A 16,250-nucleotide genomic window follows, 5' to 3' on the forward strand; every position below is an offset into this window, starting at 1 on the left:
TTTCTATGTTTCGTAGGAGGACGAGACCACCACTCGACCCACAACCTGAAATAAGACAAAGCTGAATGAGTGACAATAGTTAGGAAGAGCTGTGTTGGTCAGGCACAATCTTTCTAAGCACAGCAGACTGTTCGTCTTATTTATGTATGGATTTGGGAAGCTGGGAGTTCAGGGGTTTGTGGACTTTCAGAGTGTTAGGGGTTTGACGGATAAGAAACACGGTGCTCAGGTAAGACTGTTGTTGATTGGTTGGGAATCACTTACCAGAGTGAGTCCGTTTCTAATTGACTGAAAGTCAGAAGTGAGAGGCTGTTATTGATTGGTTGTTTTGAAGAGCATGTTTACCAGACTGTGGGTTGCCGTTGATTGATTAAAGGGTTTAAAATATGGGTGGCTAAATATTACCACGGTTACAGAAAAATCAGTTTTTCCTTGCTGTGTGGAAACTTTTTTATGTTCAAAAGATATTGCCAACAAATTAGTTGTCCAACAAATGTCTTTGTTTAACTTGTTACTATGGGAAAATCTTCAAATATAAAAAATCTGGAGAGGATAGTATAGTAAACTTCTATGTACTCATTACTTTAGTACTCATTACTCATGTACTTCAGTAATTAGCAGTTCGTAGCCAATTGTGTTTAATCTATATGCTCCCTACTCTCCAAACTCCTAGATTACTTTGAGGCAAATCTGAAACATCCTATGAGTTCATACCCATAAATGTTTCAGTATGTATTTCTAAAAGATAGGAACTTTTTACAAACACCTAATGTATTATGCTTAAAATTACACAAAATAATTTCTAATATCATCAAGTAGTGTTAAAATTGTCCCTATTCTCTGTTTCTCTCTGTCTATCATTTCCTCATTTGATTCAGACTCCAAGTAAAGTCCATACATGGCATTTTGTTGATAAATCTTGTAAATCTCTTTTAATCCACAGACTGCCCCTCTCTCTTTTTTCCTTCCCTCAGAATTTGTTTGTTGAAGAAACTAGGTTCTTTATCTGGTAGAACTTCCTACAGCCTGCATTTGGCTGACTGCATTCCTGTGGTACATTTAACATGCATCCCTGTGCTGCATGGTTCCTGTAAACTGGAAGTTAGAGCTAATGGCCTTATAAGACTTGAGCCTGATTTTTTGACAAGAATACTTTATAGGTTGTGTTGTGCATTTCCAACAGGAGGTATAAAATGTCTGATATACTCTTTCTCTCTCTTCATAACAATAAGATTGACTAGGTATCGTCAGCCTGATCCATCCATTACAAAGTTTCTCATCAGTTTTTCAGCACTGATGACATTGCTCAGGTCCTATCCCATTATGGGTTTCAAAACAGTCTCCTACCATCTCTTCCGCAGTTTTGAGGATGGCACTGGCTTCAGAGGAGAATATGCATTGGAAACAGTTAATACAGAAGGCAGGGAAAATGGGAGGAAAGCAGGCCACAGGTAGGAAAACAATAGCATTGCTGGAGCAAAGGTTTTGTGCATTTAAAAATGTGAGGGGTATTGCAAAATTGTCCTCTAAAGAGGTTAAACCAACTTACACTTTTCAATAAATGTTTCTACATACTCTGTCAATTTGATGGGTAAAAAACTATACCTCATTCTGGTTTACAACTGTTAATTTTAAGTGAAGTGGATCATATTTTCAAATATATATTGGTAATCTGTATTTTTTCTTTTATGAAAGTCTGTTGCTATCTTTTGCCCATTTTTCTTTTCTTTTTTCTTTTGAGACAGAGTCTTGCTCTTGTCACCCAGGCTGCAGTGCAACGGCACAATCTCAGCTCACTGCAAACTCCGCCTCCTGGGTTCAAGCGATTCTCCTGCCTCAACCTCCCGAGAAGCTGGGATTACAGGCATCTGTCACCAAGTCCAGCTAATTTTTGCATTTTTAGTAGAGATGGGGTTTCGCCATGTTGGCCAGGATGGTCTCGAGTTCCTGACCTCGCGATCCACCCGCCTCGGCCTCACAAAGTGTTGGGATTACAGGCATGAGCCACCATTCCGGCTTTTGCCCATTTTTCTATCAATTTGTTTACGCCTTTTATTTTTTTTAAGAATTCTTTGTATATTAGGGAGATGAGTTCCTTATCTGTCATATCATATGGGTTATAGATATTTTTTCAGATTATTGTCTTTTGACTCTGATCAGGATACTGCTTGCTTTGTAGAAGGTTTTTTGTTTTGTTTTGTTTTGTTTTTTTAACTGTTATAACGCATTTATCAAATATTTTCTTTATAGCGTCTGGGTTTTTTTTTAACATTCTTTGAAAAGTCTAATCCATACCATTAAAAAGCATTCATAATTTCTCCTAGTATTTCTACGGTTTCAGTTCATTTCTTTTCTTTCTTTCCTCCTCCTCCCTCTTTCTCCCCTTTTCCATACAAATGTTTGGTTCACTTTGATATGGATTGAACTTTATTTATTTATTTATTTATTTATTTATTTATTTATTTTGAGACAGGGTCTCACTATCTTACCCAGGGTGGAGTGCAGTGGCATGATCACTGTAACTTCAAACTCCTGGGTTCAAATATTCCTTCTGCCTCAGTCTCCTGAGTAGCTAGGACTATGGACATATGCACCATGCCTGGCTAATTTTTAAAAATTGTTTGCAGAGATGGGGTTTTGCTGTGTTGCCCAGGCTTGTCTCAAACTCCTGGCCTCAAGTGATCCTCCTGCACTGCCCTCACAAAGTGCTAAGATTACAGGCATGAGCCACCATACCTAGACTGCACTTTTATTTCTTGCCAGATGTTGTCTCAATACTGTTCATAGAATGACTTATATTTTCTCTAATCATTTAAAGTATGACTTCTATTGTGTACTATATGCTGTATATATTTGTGTCTATTTCTGAATCATCTGTTTTGTTTCACTTATCTATTCTTTTAGTACATTGACTCAGATCCTTGATGTTTTCAATGCATTGGCATTCTATGTTGTATATATTAGATGCCTCCTTGAAAGGCTGTGTGTAAAGCAAAAACAATTAGGTGCATAATCTCATTGGCATCGTTTAGTTATTGTTGTGTAACATACCACACGAAAACTCAGTGGTTTCCAATGACAGCCAGGTAAGCCCACACATTTATAGGGTGTACTAGGCTGGGTTTTGCGGGGGCAACCATGCTCTGCATGGCGTCCATTCCCTTCCCAGGGCAGCAGGATCATCTGCCTCACAGCAATGCAAAAACACAGAAGGAGTTTGCAAAGACTAAGGCCCCAGAGGACCCAGGCTTTCCTGACCCACTGCCACTTCTGCCTCATCTTAGTGGTCAAAGCCACACAGTTAAGCCCAAAATCAAGGATGAGGAAAGTTCCCTTTACCCCCATGAGACATGGCAAAGGTGTGGACGCAGAGAGGGTGAAGAACGGGGGCCACAATCCCAATCTCCCACAGCTACTGACACTAAATTTAAATGGGGAAGCTTCCATAGAAAATTCCAGGTGCTCATCTAATAGTAAGCTAAAAAGGAGTTGTGAACGTATATTTGAAACACACTGAAAATTTAAGTCCCAGAAAAGTTCAGGGTAACATAACATCCATGTGTCTATCTCCAATAATTAACAAATTAATATTTTTACATATTTGCTTCTGATTTTTTTTAGAAATAAAATATTTTAGAATTTATGTACTCTGTATATCCTTCCACAGTTTTATTTCTCTCACTATCCAGAAGTAATTACTATCTTAAAGGTAGTCTGTACATATTTTAATTATATATACAGCATTCACTAAGATTAATATTCTTCTTTGTTTTCAGATTTTAAATATCATAAATAGTATACTCTCTCTATATAATTCTAAAAATAGCTTTTAAATTCAACCACATATCTAGAGATCTAGCTGTGTTAATATATATAGATTGTTTTCATTTAAATTGTTATATTTTACTCCATTGTATGACTGTATTAGTCTGTTCTTGCATTGCTATAAAGAAATACCTGAGATTGGGTGATATATAAAGAAAAGAGGTTTAATTGGTTCACAGTTCTGCAGGCTGTACAGAAAGCATGGTAGCTTCTTGAGAGGTCTCAGGAAACTGAAAATCATGGCAGAAGGCAAAGGGGAAGCAGGCACGTCTTACATGGCTAAAGCAAAAGGAAGTGAGAACAGGGGAGGTGCTACACACTTTTAAACAACCAGATCTCACCATAACTCACTCACTCACTATCATGGCAACAGCACCAAGGGGATGATGCTAACCCATTCATGAGAACTCTAGCCCCATAATTCAATCACCTCTCTCCAGGCCCCACCTTCAACACTGGGAATTACAATCGAACATCAGATTTGGGTGGGGACACAGATCCAAACCATATCAATGACTATATTACACTTAATCTTTTTTCCTTTATTAATGTATGCTTTTAAAGGTGTTAACTTATCATGTCACAAACAAGAAAACATTTAAAAATCACATATTTAAGGTAAGTGCAGGCAATTTTATTAAAATATTAAAGTTATTTGCAAATATTACACAGATAAAATATAATTAAACTGATAATTCAAAAACACTTAAGGGATATATTAAGGAATATGTTATGAAGGGCTATACATTATTAATGATCAATTTTCTTCTGAAATACGTGCTCTAAAGGAAATAAAAGAAAGATCTCCTAGCAGACAGCACTAAATATTCCATCATTCGCACGCACATTCTCCTACAAGCCACAGCCCAGAAGACTGTCGATATGCACCTAGCCTTATCATTTTCTGTTAATATTTAGTCAGTGTTTCCAATATAATTGGCTGCTTCTTCAGATCAAAGGCTTTTACATAGGCCCTGCCTGCAAATCAAATAACTATCCATGGAATATTAGAACTTGACTTGCTCCATTCTCTTATACTTTTTGTGTCTCACACTAAAGAAATGAAAGATGCATGATTCTAAGGCTAAATAGTTAGGAAGTATTCATTCAAACTTGAATATTCTTCAAAGAAAGTGTGGGGGCAACTCTAATTGGAGGAAGAAACATAAAGGAAGTAAACTCAGATGTTTTCCACCAAAGTCCTCCTTTTGGCTGGTCTGATTTCTACCGGTAAGTCGAAAGTGCAATTTTAGAATATTGGTTAATTTTTAAAAACTGATTTCAGGGTAAGATTAAAAAGATTAAAAAGTCATTAATAGCATGATCACAACAAAGACTTGTGTATTTGGCTATTAAAAAATGAAACAGGAATGATACATGGTCCTGATGATGTTCTAAATAATTTAAATAGAATGTTCCAGTTCTTTAATGAGGGAAATATAATAGTGGGTTGAGAAGACATTACAAAGCCTTTCAGTTTTGGTCTGGGACTTAACTAGAACAAAACTAGATGATAAAAAGTTGATATAAGAATTTGATTCTGATTTTGATCAAAATCAAATTCTGATACAGATACTAATACAGAGACTGGTGTGGGTTAAGACAAAGGGAATGCTCCCTTAATACTCACAGAAGGAGAAAAGATGCATAAATTACTACACTGTCTGTTATTTGCCTCAATTCCCAAGGATAAATATTAGTTGCCAAACTGATGGGATTATATCTTGATCAAGGTGTTGATTTGGAGCTTGGCTCCAAGGCATAAAACTTTTGAAACCCACCTTTTAAAAGTATGTTAAACAAGAGGCTTAATGGCCATATTCTGTAGCTTCTCTTCACAGCATAGGTATTAATGAAGAGTAAAATGTCTTTAAATAAAATCAATAGTCAAATTACCAGACTCTTGCTTTTGCTTGTTTGTTTCAAAGTGCAAGGTTGAGTGTGCTTACTGTATCTCTCTGTGAATATTAACACCAGAAATCCAGGACGTTTAATTCAATTGAACATTTATCAAGTGCTTACTATACTAAAGAGACGAATTGTGCCTAAAACAAAGTTTGTGCCAAGTCTGCTGAGAAAGCAGCCCTTCCATGTTTCATAATTTTTCATATAATTGGTTCTACTCCTTTTCCCACCTTCTCTCCTAATCTCAGTCTAGGCTAAATTGGTTTAACATTTCAGATTATTTCTAACAATCTCCCTCTTCCCTTCCATGTTTGCAGGTATGAGATATCTAGTGTTAAACAAACTTGGCTAGTTCAGAGTTCGTTTTTCCTTTAATTCAAACATTTGCTTGGATTTGATTAGTAGAACTAACCATTTCAAAATTACAATTTCTAAAATTATTTTCTGAGCCATGCTGTTTTATTATTTTTGCTTAATCTAAAAATAATGATCCCCATGGCAGATAATGAGCAAAGAAAAATAGAAAAGCACAACTTATACCATTTACTAATGGATCTGAAGCAAGGTATAATGATGGAGGCCAATGCTTATAAAGAAACACATTCAGCCGGGTGCGGTGGCTCATAACTGTTATCCCAGCACTTTGGGAGGCTGAAGCGGGCAGATCACGAGGTCAAGAGATCGGGACTATCCTGGCCAACATAGTGAAACTTCGTCTCTACTAAAAATACAAAAATTAGCTGGGTGTGGTGGTGTGCACCTGTAGTCCCAGCTACTCAGGAGGCTGGGGCAGGAGAATCACTTGAACCCAAGAGGCGGAGGTTGAAGTCAGCTGAGATCATGCCACTGCACTCCAGCCTGGCAACAGAGTGAGACTCCGATTCAAAAAAAAAAGTTGTATTCACTAATGCTCTAACATAACAAGGCAGAATTCTGTGGCCCGGGAAAAAGCCAATTTTACATCTGAATCAGGATATAAAATTCTGGAAAGACGACCTTCCCACAAATACATAAAGTTTGGGGAAAACTACAGTGAAAACAGAATTGACAGGATCCACTGTGTGACTGATAAGGCAAATGGAGATAGGGAATGTCTGAGGCCAGGAGCTCTGCTCTCATGTTTCTCCTTTTTAGCACTGGCAGGGCCATGGGCTAATATATGTGCTGGTAAGTCTTCCAACGAGATCCGGACGTGTGACCGCCATGGCTGTGGACAGTACTCTGCTCAAAGGTAGGAAGTTGCACAAACAACCATCCAACCGTTTGGTCCCTAATCTCTTTTCTCAGTGTCCTTGCCCAACGTTGATTGCCTCAAGGGCTCACAGTTCTGACAGTATGAAAAACCAGAGATGTAACCAGTTACATCACTGTCTTTGGAGCAGCTTCCAGTAACTCTGCTTCGATTATGAGCTGTGAATTGGGATCAGAATGTGGAAGAAGGAAAAGAGCAGAGAGCAAACACAGTTTTCCTTCTGAATGTCTTCACGCATTGACTTACCTCACTTGGTTTTTCCAAAGGGGTATCAAACACGACTATCCCATTTTATAGAAGAGAAACTTGAACTGAGGTGCCAAAGCGTTAAGGGACCTGCCAAGCACAGTTGGAGATGGTGAAGGCTGGACCTGAATTCAGGCTTTTGGTTCCTCTTCCCACCAAACCACGCTGTTACTGGCCCAGGTTCTGGAGGTTGAATATTAGAGGCTGACTCTAAGCAGGCAAGAGAGCACCACTATCTCTTCCAGACAATAAGGGTCACACTTGTGAATTTTCAGTTATACCCAGCATCAACTTGGGGTGCCACTTTCTAGTGAAATAGCCATGTGTCCAGTCATTTCACTGATCTCCATCCTAACTAGAGGGGAACTCTCACATATACAGATACAACTTACAAAGCAACCTCAAATACTGAAACAGGACTAAGAAGGGAAATATGGGAAACGTCCCCTGAATTGCCTAAATTTAAACTCAGCTCATACTATAAAGTTTATGCCCTTGATTGATACAGTAACTTCTTGGCTTTTGTCTTGAGCCTGCTCAGTGTTGCTTTGTACATAATTGTAGCAATCCTGGTAAATCTGATCGTTCAGATGACAGCCTATTAGAAGCCTGTTAGAAAGCTGGTGAGAGCAGGCATAGTGACAGCAGCGGGAAGCAAGAGCTGAGGGGTTGCTAAGATGAACTCAAGGCACCTCACGATCTGGTATAGTTTGGTTTGGGCTCCATGCACTTTAATAAACCCAGGAGGTATCACACGCTGTATTAAAATACCATATATAGTAAGTGGTATTTACAATCACTTTTCTAGATCACTGTGAGAAAAATAAGACGAGGGTAACATGTGATACTTTTATGATAGGTTCCCATAAAAAGCCAGCTGTTTTCAAAGTGGGCTTGAAGACGTCAAGATCTAGGTATCTAGAAAATGCACTTACATGGATTGCCTCATTCCCCCCAAATGCCATAAAATAATAGTGGTTAATACTTGTTTAAAGCTTACTGTGTACCAAGTACCATTTTAAATGCTTTCGTCTTTATAACATGGTTATTAGCACCTGTGGGGAGGGAGGTTAAAATTGGCCTAAACAGAGTGAGGCATCCTGGGACATCCCAACATGTTCTGGCAGCTTCAAGCTTTGGTACCTCGTCTGGAAACAGTCGGCTAACACCATGTTCCCGGGCAGTAAAGCTCCCCAGGGCAGCTCCTCAGTCTGTTCATTCTTATTTACATCCTAGAAGTCAGAGGCCTCACCAGGGTGTGGACATCTTGTGCTCTGCTGGATCTACTGTGTATGCACCATTCACTGGAATGATTGTGGGCCAGGAGAAACCTTATCAAAACAAAAATGCTATCAATAATGGTGTTCGAATATCTGGAAGAGGTAAGAGAGGTGGAGTCTATACCTGGGGTGTCTACTGGAGATGTTGATGCTTATTTATTTAGTGCAGGTTCCATACATAGAGATTGTGTACTTCTTTCAAAATGATACAACCTAGAACAGAAAGAATATAGAGTGTACCCAAATTAGCTGATGCGTTTTTTGAAAAACTTTTATTTAAGGTTCAGGGGTACCTGTTCACGTTTGTTATATAGGTAAACCACATGTCACAGACATTCGGTGTACAGATTATTTTGCCACCCAGGTAATAAGCATAGTACCCGATAGATATTTTTTTCTGATCCTCTCCCAGCTGAGGCACTTTCAAGGATGTTTCACCATTTTCTCTGAAAACTTCTGCTTCACACACACACTCCAAGAAACCCCACAGCTGACTGGAGGCATTCCTTCCTGTGACCCATGTGGTTTTGCTTAACAATCTATAAACGAAGCCACTTTCAGCAATGCTAACCATAATGGATAGATACTTGCATTTACTCAAATCCCACAAATCATAAATGCTGGCATTTCTCCAAGAGTCGAATGTGAAATGTTTTTGAAAGCTTCTAAGTTTTAGGTAAAGCTAGGTCTCCTGGTACTCCAGATATTGGCTTTGTTGTTCGGTTACTCCACCAATGTATAAAATATACACATAAAAGTGCACAATACATCCATGTGTAGCTCCATGAATTTCAAAAAGCAAATATACCTGTGTAATCAGCACCCAGATCAAGAAAAAGAACATCACCCACATCCTAGAGATCCCTTGTGCTACCATTTAGTCATTATTCCCAGCAAGATAATCACCATCCCAAGTTCTAACACCATGTATTAGTTCTTCCTGTTTCTAAAAATGGTATAGAATTAAACAGCATTCACTCTTTTTTGTGGTCTTCTTTCATTCCACATCATGATTACGTGATTAATGTTTTTGTACCCACATTTTTTTCTGATGCATGATATTCCATTATATGTATATATTTTCATCCATTTATCCATTCTTCCTCAGACGGACTTTTGGGTAGTTTCCAGTTTTAGGCGATTATAAAATTGTGGCTACGAACTTTCTTATACCTTTTAATGAACATATATATGCATTCCTATTGGGAGTGAGTCCAGAGGAGACTCTCCTCACCAAGGCTGTGAGAGGCATCTTGTGAGGGAACCCACATCCTTCAGGAGCTACACAGTGGTTGTCCTCTTTAGGCCCAACGTCGCAAGGGAAACTTCTGCCATTGAACTGGGTCCTCTGAAGTGGTGCTTAACAGTTAATACCAAGGTCGGTGAGAGCAGTAGTAATCAGATTCGTCTAAACCGCAGAGATTTGTGACATTGGCTAGTAATCACGGTGACCCTAGAACTGAATAGATGAGCAGCCAACTAAAGCCTTATTGGACTTGTGTGAATGGAAATGCTCCAGGTCTGATGAACAAAATGCTGACTTCAGTCATCACAATAATGGGTTCCAATTCCCAATAAATTCCCAGGCTTGAATTAGTTCAGTCCCAGAGCCTCTTGAAAGAAAGGGAGGCTCAGTCCTTCTGCGTAAGGGTCCTGCCGTGCAGCCAAAAATTTATACTGTAAACCTTACTTCTAGCCATCCCCAAAGGGACTTGCAATGGTTTAGCAGGATGACAGCACATTGGGGAAGAAATAATTAGGCTCTTCAGAGATTATTGGACACTTGCTCAAAACTGACACTAAGTCCTGAAGATCTAAAAGGCCACTGTGATTCACCAGTCAGACTATAAAGTAGGGGCTTATAGTCAGGTGGTCAATGTAGCTTTTCACTAGCTATCTTACAGTGCTACAGAGCTTTTCACTCCATCTTACAGTGAGCCCAGTGCATCCTCCAAACTACCAAGAGGCTATTTCCCCAGTTCCAGAACGCAGAATTGGAATTGACTTTCTTCTTCTTTCAGACTGCCTTGGCAATTCTTGGTTATCTGCATTTCCAAACAGAATCTGTTTGCTAATTTCCACCAAAAATCCTGCCAGGGCTCTGACTAAATCTACAGTAAATATACAGATCAAATTGAGAACTGATATTTTTAAACTAGTGAGTCCTCCAATCAATGAACATATTATATCCTCCACTTACTTATGTCTTCCTTCACTATTATATTAATGGTTGTTGTAGTTTTCAGTGTAGAGATCTTGCACATCTTTTGTTTAATATTTATTCATAAAACCTACCTGATGGGAGTTTTAGCTCTTCAACAGTAGAACTATCCACTAGAAATAATACAGAAGTCATGTATATAATTTTAAATTTTCGGCGGGGCGTGGTGGCTCATGCCTGTAATCCCAGCACTTTGGGAGGCCGAGGCGGGTGGATCACGAGGTCAAGAGATCAAGACCATCCTGTCTAACACGGTGAAACCCCGTCTCTACTAAAAAATACAAAAAATAAGCTTGGTGTGGTGGCAGGCGCCTGCAGTCCCTTAGACACTCGGGAGGCTGAGGCAGGAGAATGGTGTGAACCCGGGAGGCGGAGCCTGCAGTGAGCTGAGATCCGCCACTGCACTCCAGCCTGGGACACAGAGCGAGTAGTTTCTATTAGCCACATTGAAGTAAAAAAACATGGTATTTTAATATTTTATTTAACTCAAAGTATATCAATATGTAATACAAAAAGTATTGAGATATTTTACATTTTTAAATGCTAAGTCTTCAAATCCACTGTGTACTTTACCATTAAAGCATATCTCAATTCAGATTAACTACCTTTCAAGTACTGAATAACCACATGTGGCTAGTGGCTACCATATCGGACAGCATAATTTTACAGCCTTATTTGTATGCTCACTTGACCGGTTTGCAGTGCCAGTACTGTATTAAAGTCTATTATTGGTGGGTTTCTATCTATGTCTCCTGGCGTCTCTTGTAGTCTCTGCTTTATATAGATGACCTGTTATTTAGTGCATGGATAGATGTAATTGTTGTATCTTCACTGTGACTTGGGGCATTTACCTTCTTACATTATCTTCCTTTGTCTTGTCTCAATGCTTTTTGGCCTGATTTCCACTCTGGTAACAGGACGATAGCCCTTGCTTTCTTATTGCTTGGCAAATCTTTGTCCATTTGCTTGGCAAATCTTTGTCCAGCTCTTCACTTTCAGCCTTTTCAATCGCTGTGTTTTATTCCATATAGCATTAAATTGGGGTTTGCTTTTCAACCCAATGGGACATTTTTTAATAGACAAGATAAGGCCATTCACATTTACAGATGACTCCTATATTTGTACCCAACACGATCATTTTATTTTATAATTATTGTATTGCACTCTATTTCTCTACTTGGGTCTTTGTCTTTTTAGTTCTTTTGATATTTAGCAAGGTTTGTATTTTTGTTCCAGTTATTTCCATTTTCCTTTAAAGTCCAATAATTTCATCAGAATATGTCTTGGAGCTGACTTTGTTCAGGGTTCACCTTTTCTAACTAGCTAGTATTTTCCTGCTATTATTCTTCAATGCCTTTATTAGCATTTCATTTGAATCTATTCTTCCTTTGGCATCTTGTAATTTAGTCTTCCTTTTTAATATCATTCTGTCATTTTCATCTATTCCTCTCTGGAGTTCATTCAACTTTATTTTTTATTTTTTGTCCATTTGTTATTTTTTACATTTCAGATTCAAGGTTACTGAAGCCCAGATAAATAATTATACTTATTTTCTTTTAGGTTTTTGTGTCAAAATGTTCTACATTAAGCCAATTAAGTATAAAGGTCCTGTTAAGAAGGGAGAAAAACTTGGAACTCTATTGCCCTTGCAGAAAGTTTATCCTGGCATACAGTCGCACGTGCACATTGAAAACTGTGACTTGAGTGACCCTACTGCATACCTGTAAATGGAAGGCCAATGGTCACATCTTCAAAATAAAAAGTCATCTTAAAAACCTGGATGCATACCCCACTTTTCAAGAAATTTGTGTTCACAAAGGAAAAATGCATGAAGGGATGGATACTCCATTTTCCAGGACTTGATTACCATACATTGCGTGCTTATATCAAAACATCTCACGTACCTCATAAATGTATACACCTGTGTACCCACAAAATTTTTTTAATTAAAAAAGGAAATTTGAGTTTAAATAGAAACATGATACGTGCGAGAAAGAAAACATTTTGATTTTAACTCATTGTCACGCTGATGTTCGAGTGAACTGGTTTCTTCAGGCTCTTTGATCTTTCCGTCACCCAAGGAATCTGAGTGGTTTTGTTTTTTAGATTTCTCTGTCCTGAAGATCTAAGATAAATAAACAAGGGAACTTAAGCTGGGCCAGGCTGCATTTTTGACACCTCTAAAACTAGCAACCTTTCTGCTTGAAAATAAGAAAAAGCCTGAAAGTGTTTCTATGGTACAAGAACAGTGAGTGGTTTACAATGCTAGATTTAGTATACATTCAATACATATTCAATGAATACGTTGAGTTTAGGTAGTAGACTCTCAGCAGTATCCTTAGGTTTATCATATTGGTTGTAGAGAGAGCTGCTTTCCTGGATAATAAAGGATTTGCTGGTATTTCCATCCACACTCGCCCACATGATTATGAATGATGGCAGTCCAGGAAAACATATTCCAGATTTCAGTGAGGCTGCACTACAGGAAGGACTAGAATGAGAATGAGGCCTACCTTTATCTGAAGTGTCTCATGGAACTGGGCCTGTCAACTTCATCTAGTCGTATGCATATTACAGCTACTTATTTCTACACATCATTGTATTATAGCTATGTTATTCTGTGTTAGTCACATTGACAACAGGTGTTAAGAGGAAACAAGACCATACAAATGTCCAAAGCACCAGAAATAATTCTGGCTTCTTAAGAGTTTAGCCAGTTGGTAAGAAAATGAATACGTTGAACTAATCATTCTGGAAAATTTCTTCATGAATTTCTGCTTAAATTTGTTTGGAATGCAGAAAATGCCAGCGAACGATTACATTCTTATGTGTAGATTTTTAGAGGAAAACATAATTAACTGAAGTTTATTGTTAGAGAAATGGTTGCGTTTATGTATCTGGACATATGTACGAGAACGTTCATGGTATCACTATTTTTCACAGCAAAACCTTCAATGACCCAAATGACCATCAACAGTGAAATCAATAAATAATCTCAAAGTTATAGAATGTAATAGTTGACAGCAGTCACAATAAATGAACTTCAGCTAAACATAATGACCTGAATGAATCATGGCAATGTAATTTTAAGTTTACAAAAGTCCAGAAGATCACATAACACATGATATTCTTTTTATAAAATTAAAATACAATTTCCTTTTTATATAACAAAATCATATAAAGAGGGAAGCAAGAAAATAATGAACTCTAGTTAACTCATAACTAGATAGGGAGGATCACACAGAAAGATTTAAGTTACTACCAGTGCTACAGTTTTGCAGTTGGGAGGTGATTTCATGGGCATTTATTATTATGAATAACATGTCACAGAAGCAATAAGACTTGCAGTGGGTGGCCAGGAAGAAAGAGTTATCATGATTGATGACTCTCAGGTAGTTGAGAATCTACGTCATACAATTAGCACCTTCTTTTTTTTTTTTTTTTTTTTTTTTTTTGAGACGGAGTCTCGCTCTGTCGCCCAGGCTGGAGTGCAGTGGCCGGATCTCAGCTCACTGCAAGCTCCGCCTCCCGGGTTTACGCCATTCTCCTGCCTCAGCCTTCCCGAGTAGCTGGGACTACAAGCGCCCGCCACCGCGCCCGGCTAGTTTTTTGTATTTTTTAGTAGAGACGGGGTTTCACCGTGTTAGCCAGGATGGTCTCGATCTCCTGACCTCGTGATCCGCCCGTCTCGGCCTCCCAAAGTGCTCCTTCTTAGATCTACTAGGTTGGTGCAAAAGTAATCACAGGTTTTGCCATTACTTTCAATGGCAAACTATATCTAGCACTATCTGATTTGAATATGCCTCTCCTTGGTACCAAATAACTTTAGGTTGTTTCCAGAAATTTGGCTTTCAAAAAATAAATGCTGTACTCCATTGAGGACACACAAAAAGGAAATACCACATCAGCTCTTAAAGGCAATTTTAAAAGAAGCTGTGAAATATTTGAACAACAAAATCTATGCTTAGTTTTCTAAATAATCATCCTTCTGATTATTTAGGAGGCAAAACACAGGTGGATATGGATATTGTTTTAAAAACCAGACTCATGACCTGGAATGGTGAAATTCCTCAAGGTAGAGCAGGGACATTGCCTTTCCCTCAGCATCTGCTCAATGGAAATGCAAACTTTGGACCAAAGGACTTCTTTCTCAGGAAGAACTGGAATATGGCGCCCTCTAGTGCAACAACAAATCCGTGTTTTTTTCCTGCTTGTCTTTTAGGTTTGGATGTCAAAACATTTGACTTAAGTATAAAAATATTATAAAGATTTGAATGACGAGGGGTAATAGTACGGAGAAACTTACTTTTCATTAGTAACCATGATGATAATATACACTTCAAAAATTGTGATATTAAATATTCTGTCAAGTTTGATAGCTACACATTAATAACGTGAATAAAATCAATATTTACTTTGAAAATGTTTTATCTGCAAGAGATAAATTTAATAGAAGAAAAAGAAGGAGATAAGTGGCCAATCTAAGAGGCCAGGCTACAAAGGGAAGAATCCTTGCATGCATTTGACATTTATCACACTCAGTGGCATATTACAGTAATCACATGCCTATTGCCTCTGTGACATGTTATTCATAATAATAAATACCTATGAAAAACTGGCTTGTCTCCTGCCTCACCTCTCCCATATTCGGTACAATACAAATGAGGCCAGCAAGGATCACAAGGAAGGAAAAACAAAAGATATGAGCATCCTATTTTTGCGTTTCTTCAGCACAAACAGTAAGACCTTTCCCCCACTCTCTCTGTTTACCAAATTTTTGCCCACAAAATTATCCAAACTTCTCCAGAATCACCTAACAAATGTAAATGTTTTTAATATGAAAAAGTTTGCTTACAGAACTAAAATATTCTCCAAAGACTGAAGTTTGAAATTCATCTAATGTCAAATTCCTTTATCTAGAATCCACTAGTTTTAAATAAACAGTACTTCTCACAGACTTCCAAAGTAAAGACATTTTCATTAGATAAAACATTAAAAATACTCTGTAAGTTTTTGTCTTGTTTTTGGCTGTTGTAGAAATGTTTTACTCTTCCATTTACTTACCCAGTAAGTCAGGCCAATCAAGGTAATTTACATGAGTTCATGAACTTAGATTTACTCTGAGTTTTGCTCTAAGATTCATTATAGTGCTTAGTTCACTAGGTTCAACTACTGGGCCACTAAAAAGCACGATTGAGAGCAGCAACTTCTCATTCTATGTAGAAGAGGCCAATGGTACTCATCCTCTCTCCATACTAGTCGACAATGGGGAAAAACTCACCCCCAACCTCCCTTTTCTAGTCCCTGTTTTGCTCCATTATCCTCAGTGCAAACTCCACTGGCATTCTATCACCTGACCATTCAGGCATGTATACTCCCAACCCCTCCTAGAACATATCATGGTAGAGTGATCCCAGGTGAGACCAGAGGCTTATCCCTTCAGAATGTCCACCACTGCTCTGATCCCCAACTCCATCTCTATCAGGCTATTTGTTTGTCCTGTTATCCTAATCAGGTTTTT

At 38.2% G+C, this 16,250-nt stretch overlaps 1 protein-coding gene across 1 annotated transcript; it reads left to right on the top strand.

Annotated features, from left to right (window-relative positions):
• Positions 1-1,323: 1,323 nt before the first annotated feature.
• On the top strand, positions 1,324-13,300 carry LECT2 (leukocyte cell derived chemotaxin 2). Its single transcript, XM_073010347.1, has 4 exons — positions 1,324-1,451; positions 6,656-6,961; positions 8,465-8,610; positions 12,290-13,300. Exons 1-4 carry the CDS (start codon positions 1,324-1,326, stop codon positions 12,454-12,456), a joined length of 747 nt encoding a protein of 248 aa, XP_072866448.1. The 3' UTR covers positions 12,457-13,300.
• Positions 13,301-16,250: the final 2,950 nt, after the last annotated feature.

This window comes from Chlorocebus sabaeus, chromosome 23 (assembly GCF_047675955.1).
Source record: "Chlorocebus sabaeus isolate Y175 chromosome 23, mChlSab1.0.hap1, whole genome shotgun sequence".
Classification (NCBI taxonomy): domain Eukaryota; kingdom Metazoa; phylum Chordata; class Mammalia; order Primates; family Cercopithecidae; genus Chlorocebus; species Chlorocebus sabaeus.

Bases quoted from the DNA above. Each gene is read 5' to 3' on its own strand.
- LECT2 (XM_073010347.1), top strand. From the start codon at position 1,324: ATGGGTTTCAAAACAGTCTCCTACCATCTCTTCCGCAGTTTTGAGGAT. The intron at 1,452-6,655 runs GTAGGAAAACAA...TAACATAACAAG, and splicing joins GGGAGGAAAGCAGGCCACAG to GCAGAATTCTGTGGCCCGGG. The intron at 6,962-8,464 runs GTAGGAAGTTGC...TTTACATCCTAG, and splicing joins GGACAGTACTCTGCTCAAAG to AAGTCAGAGGCCTCACCAGG.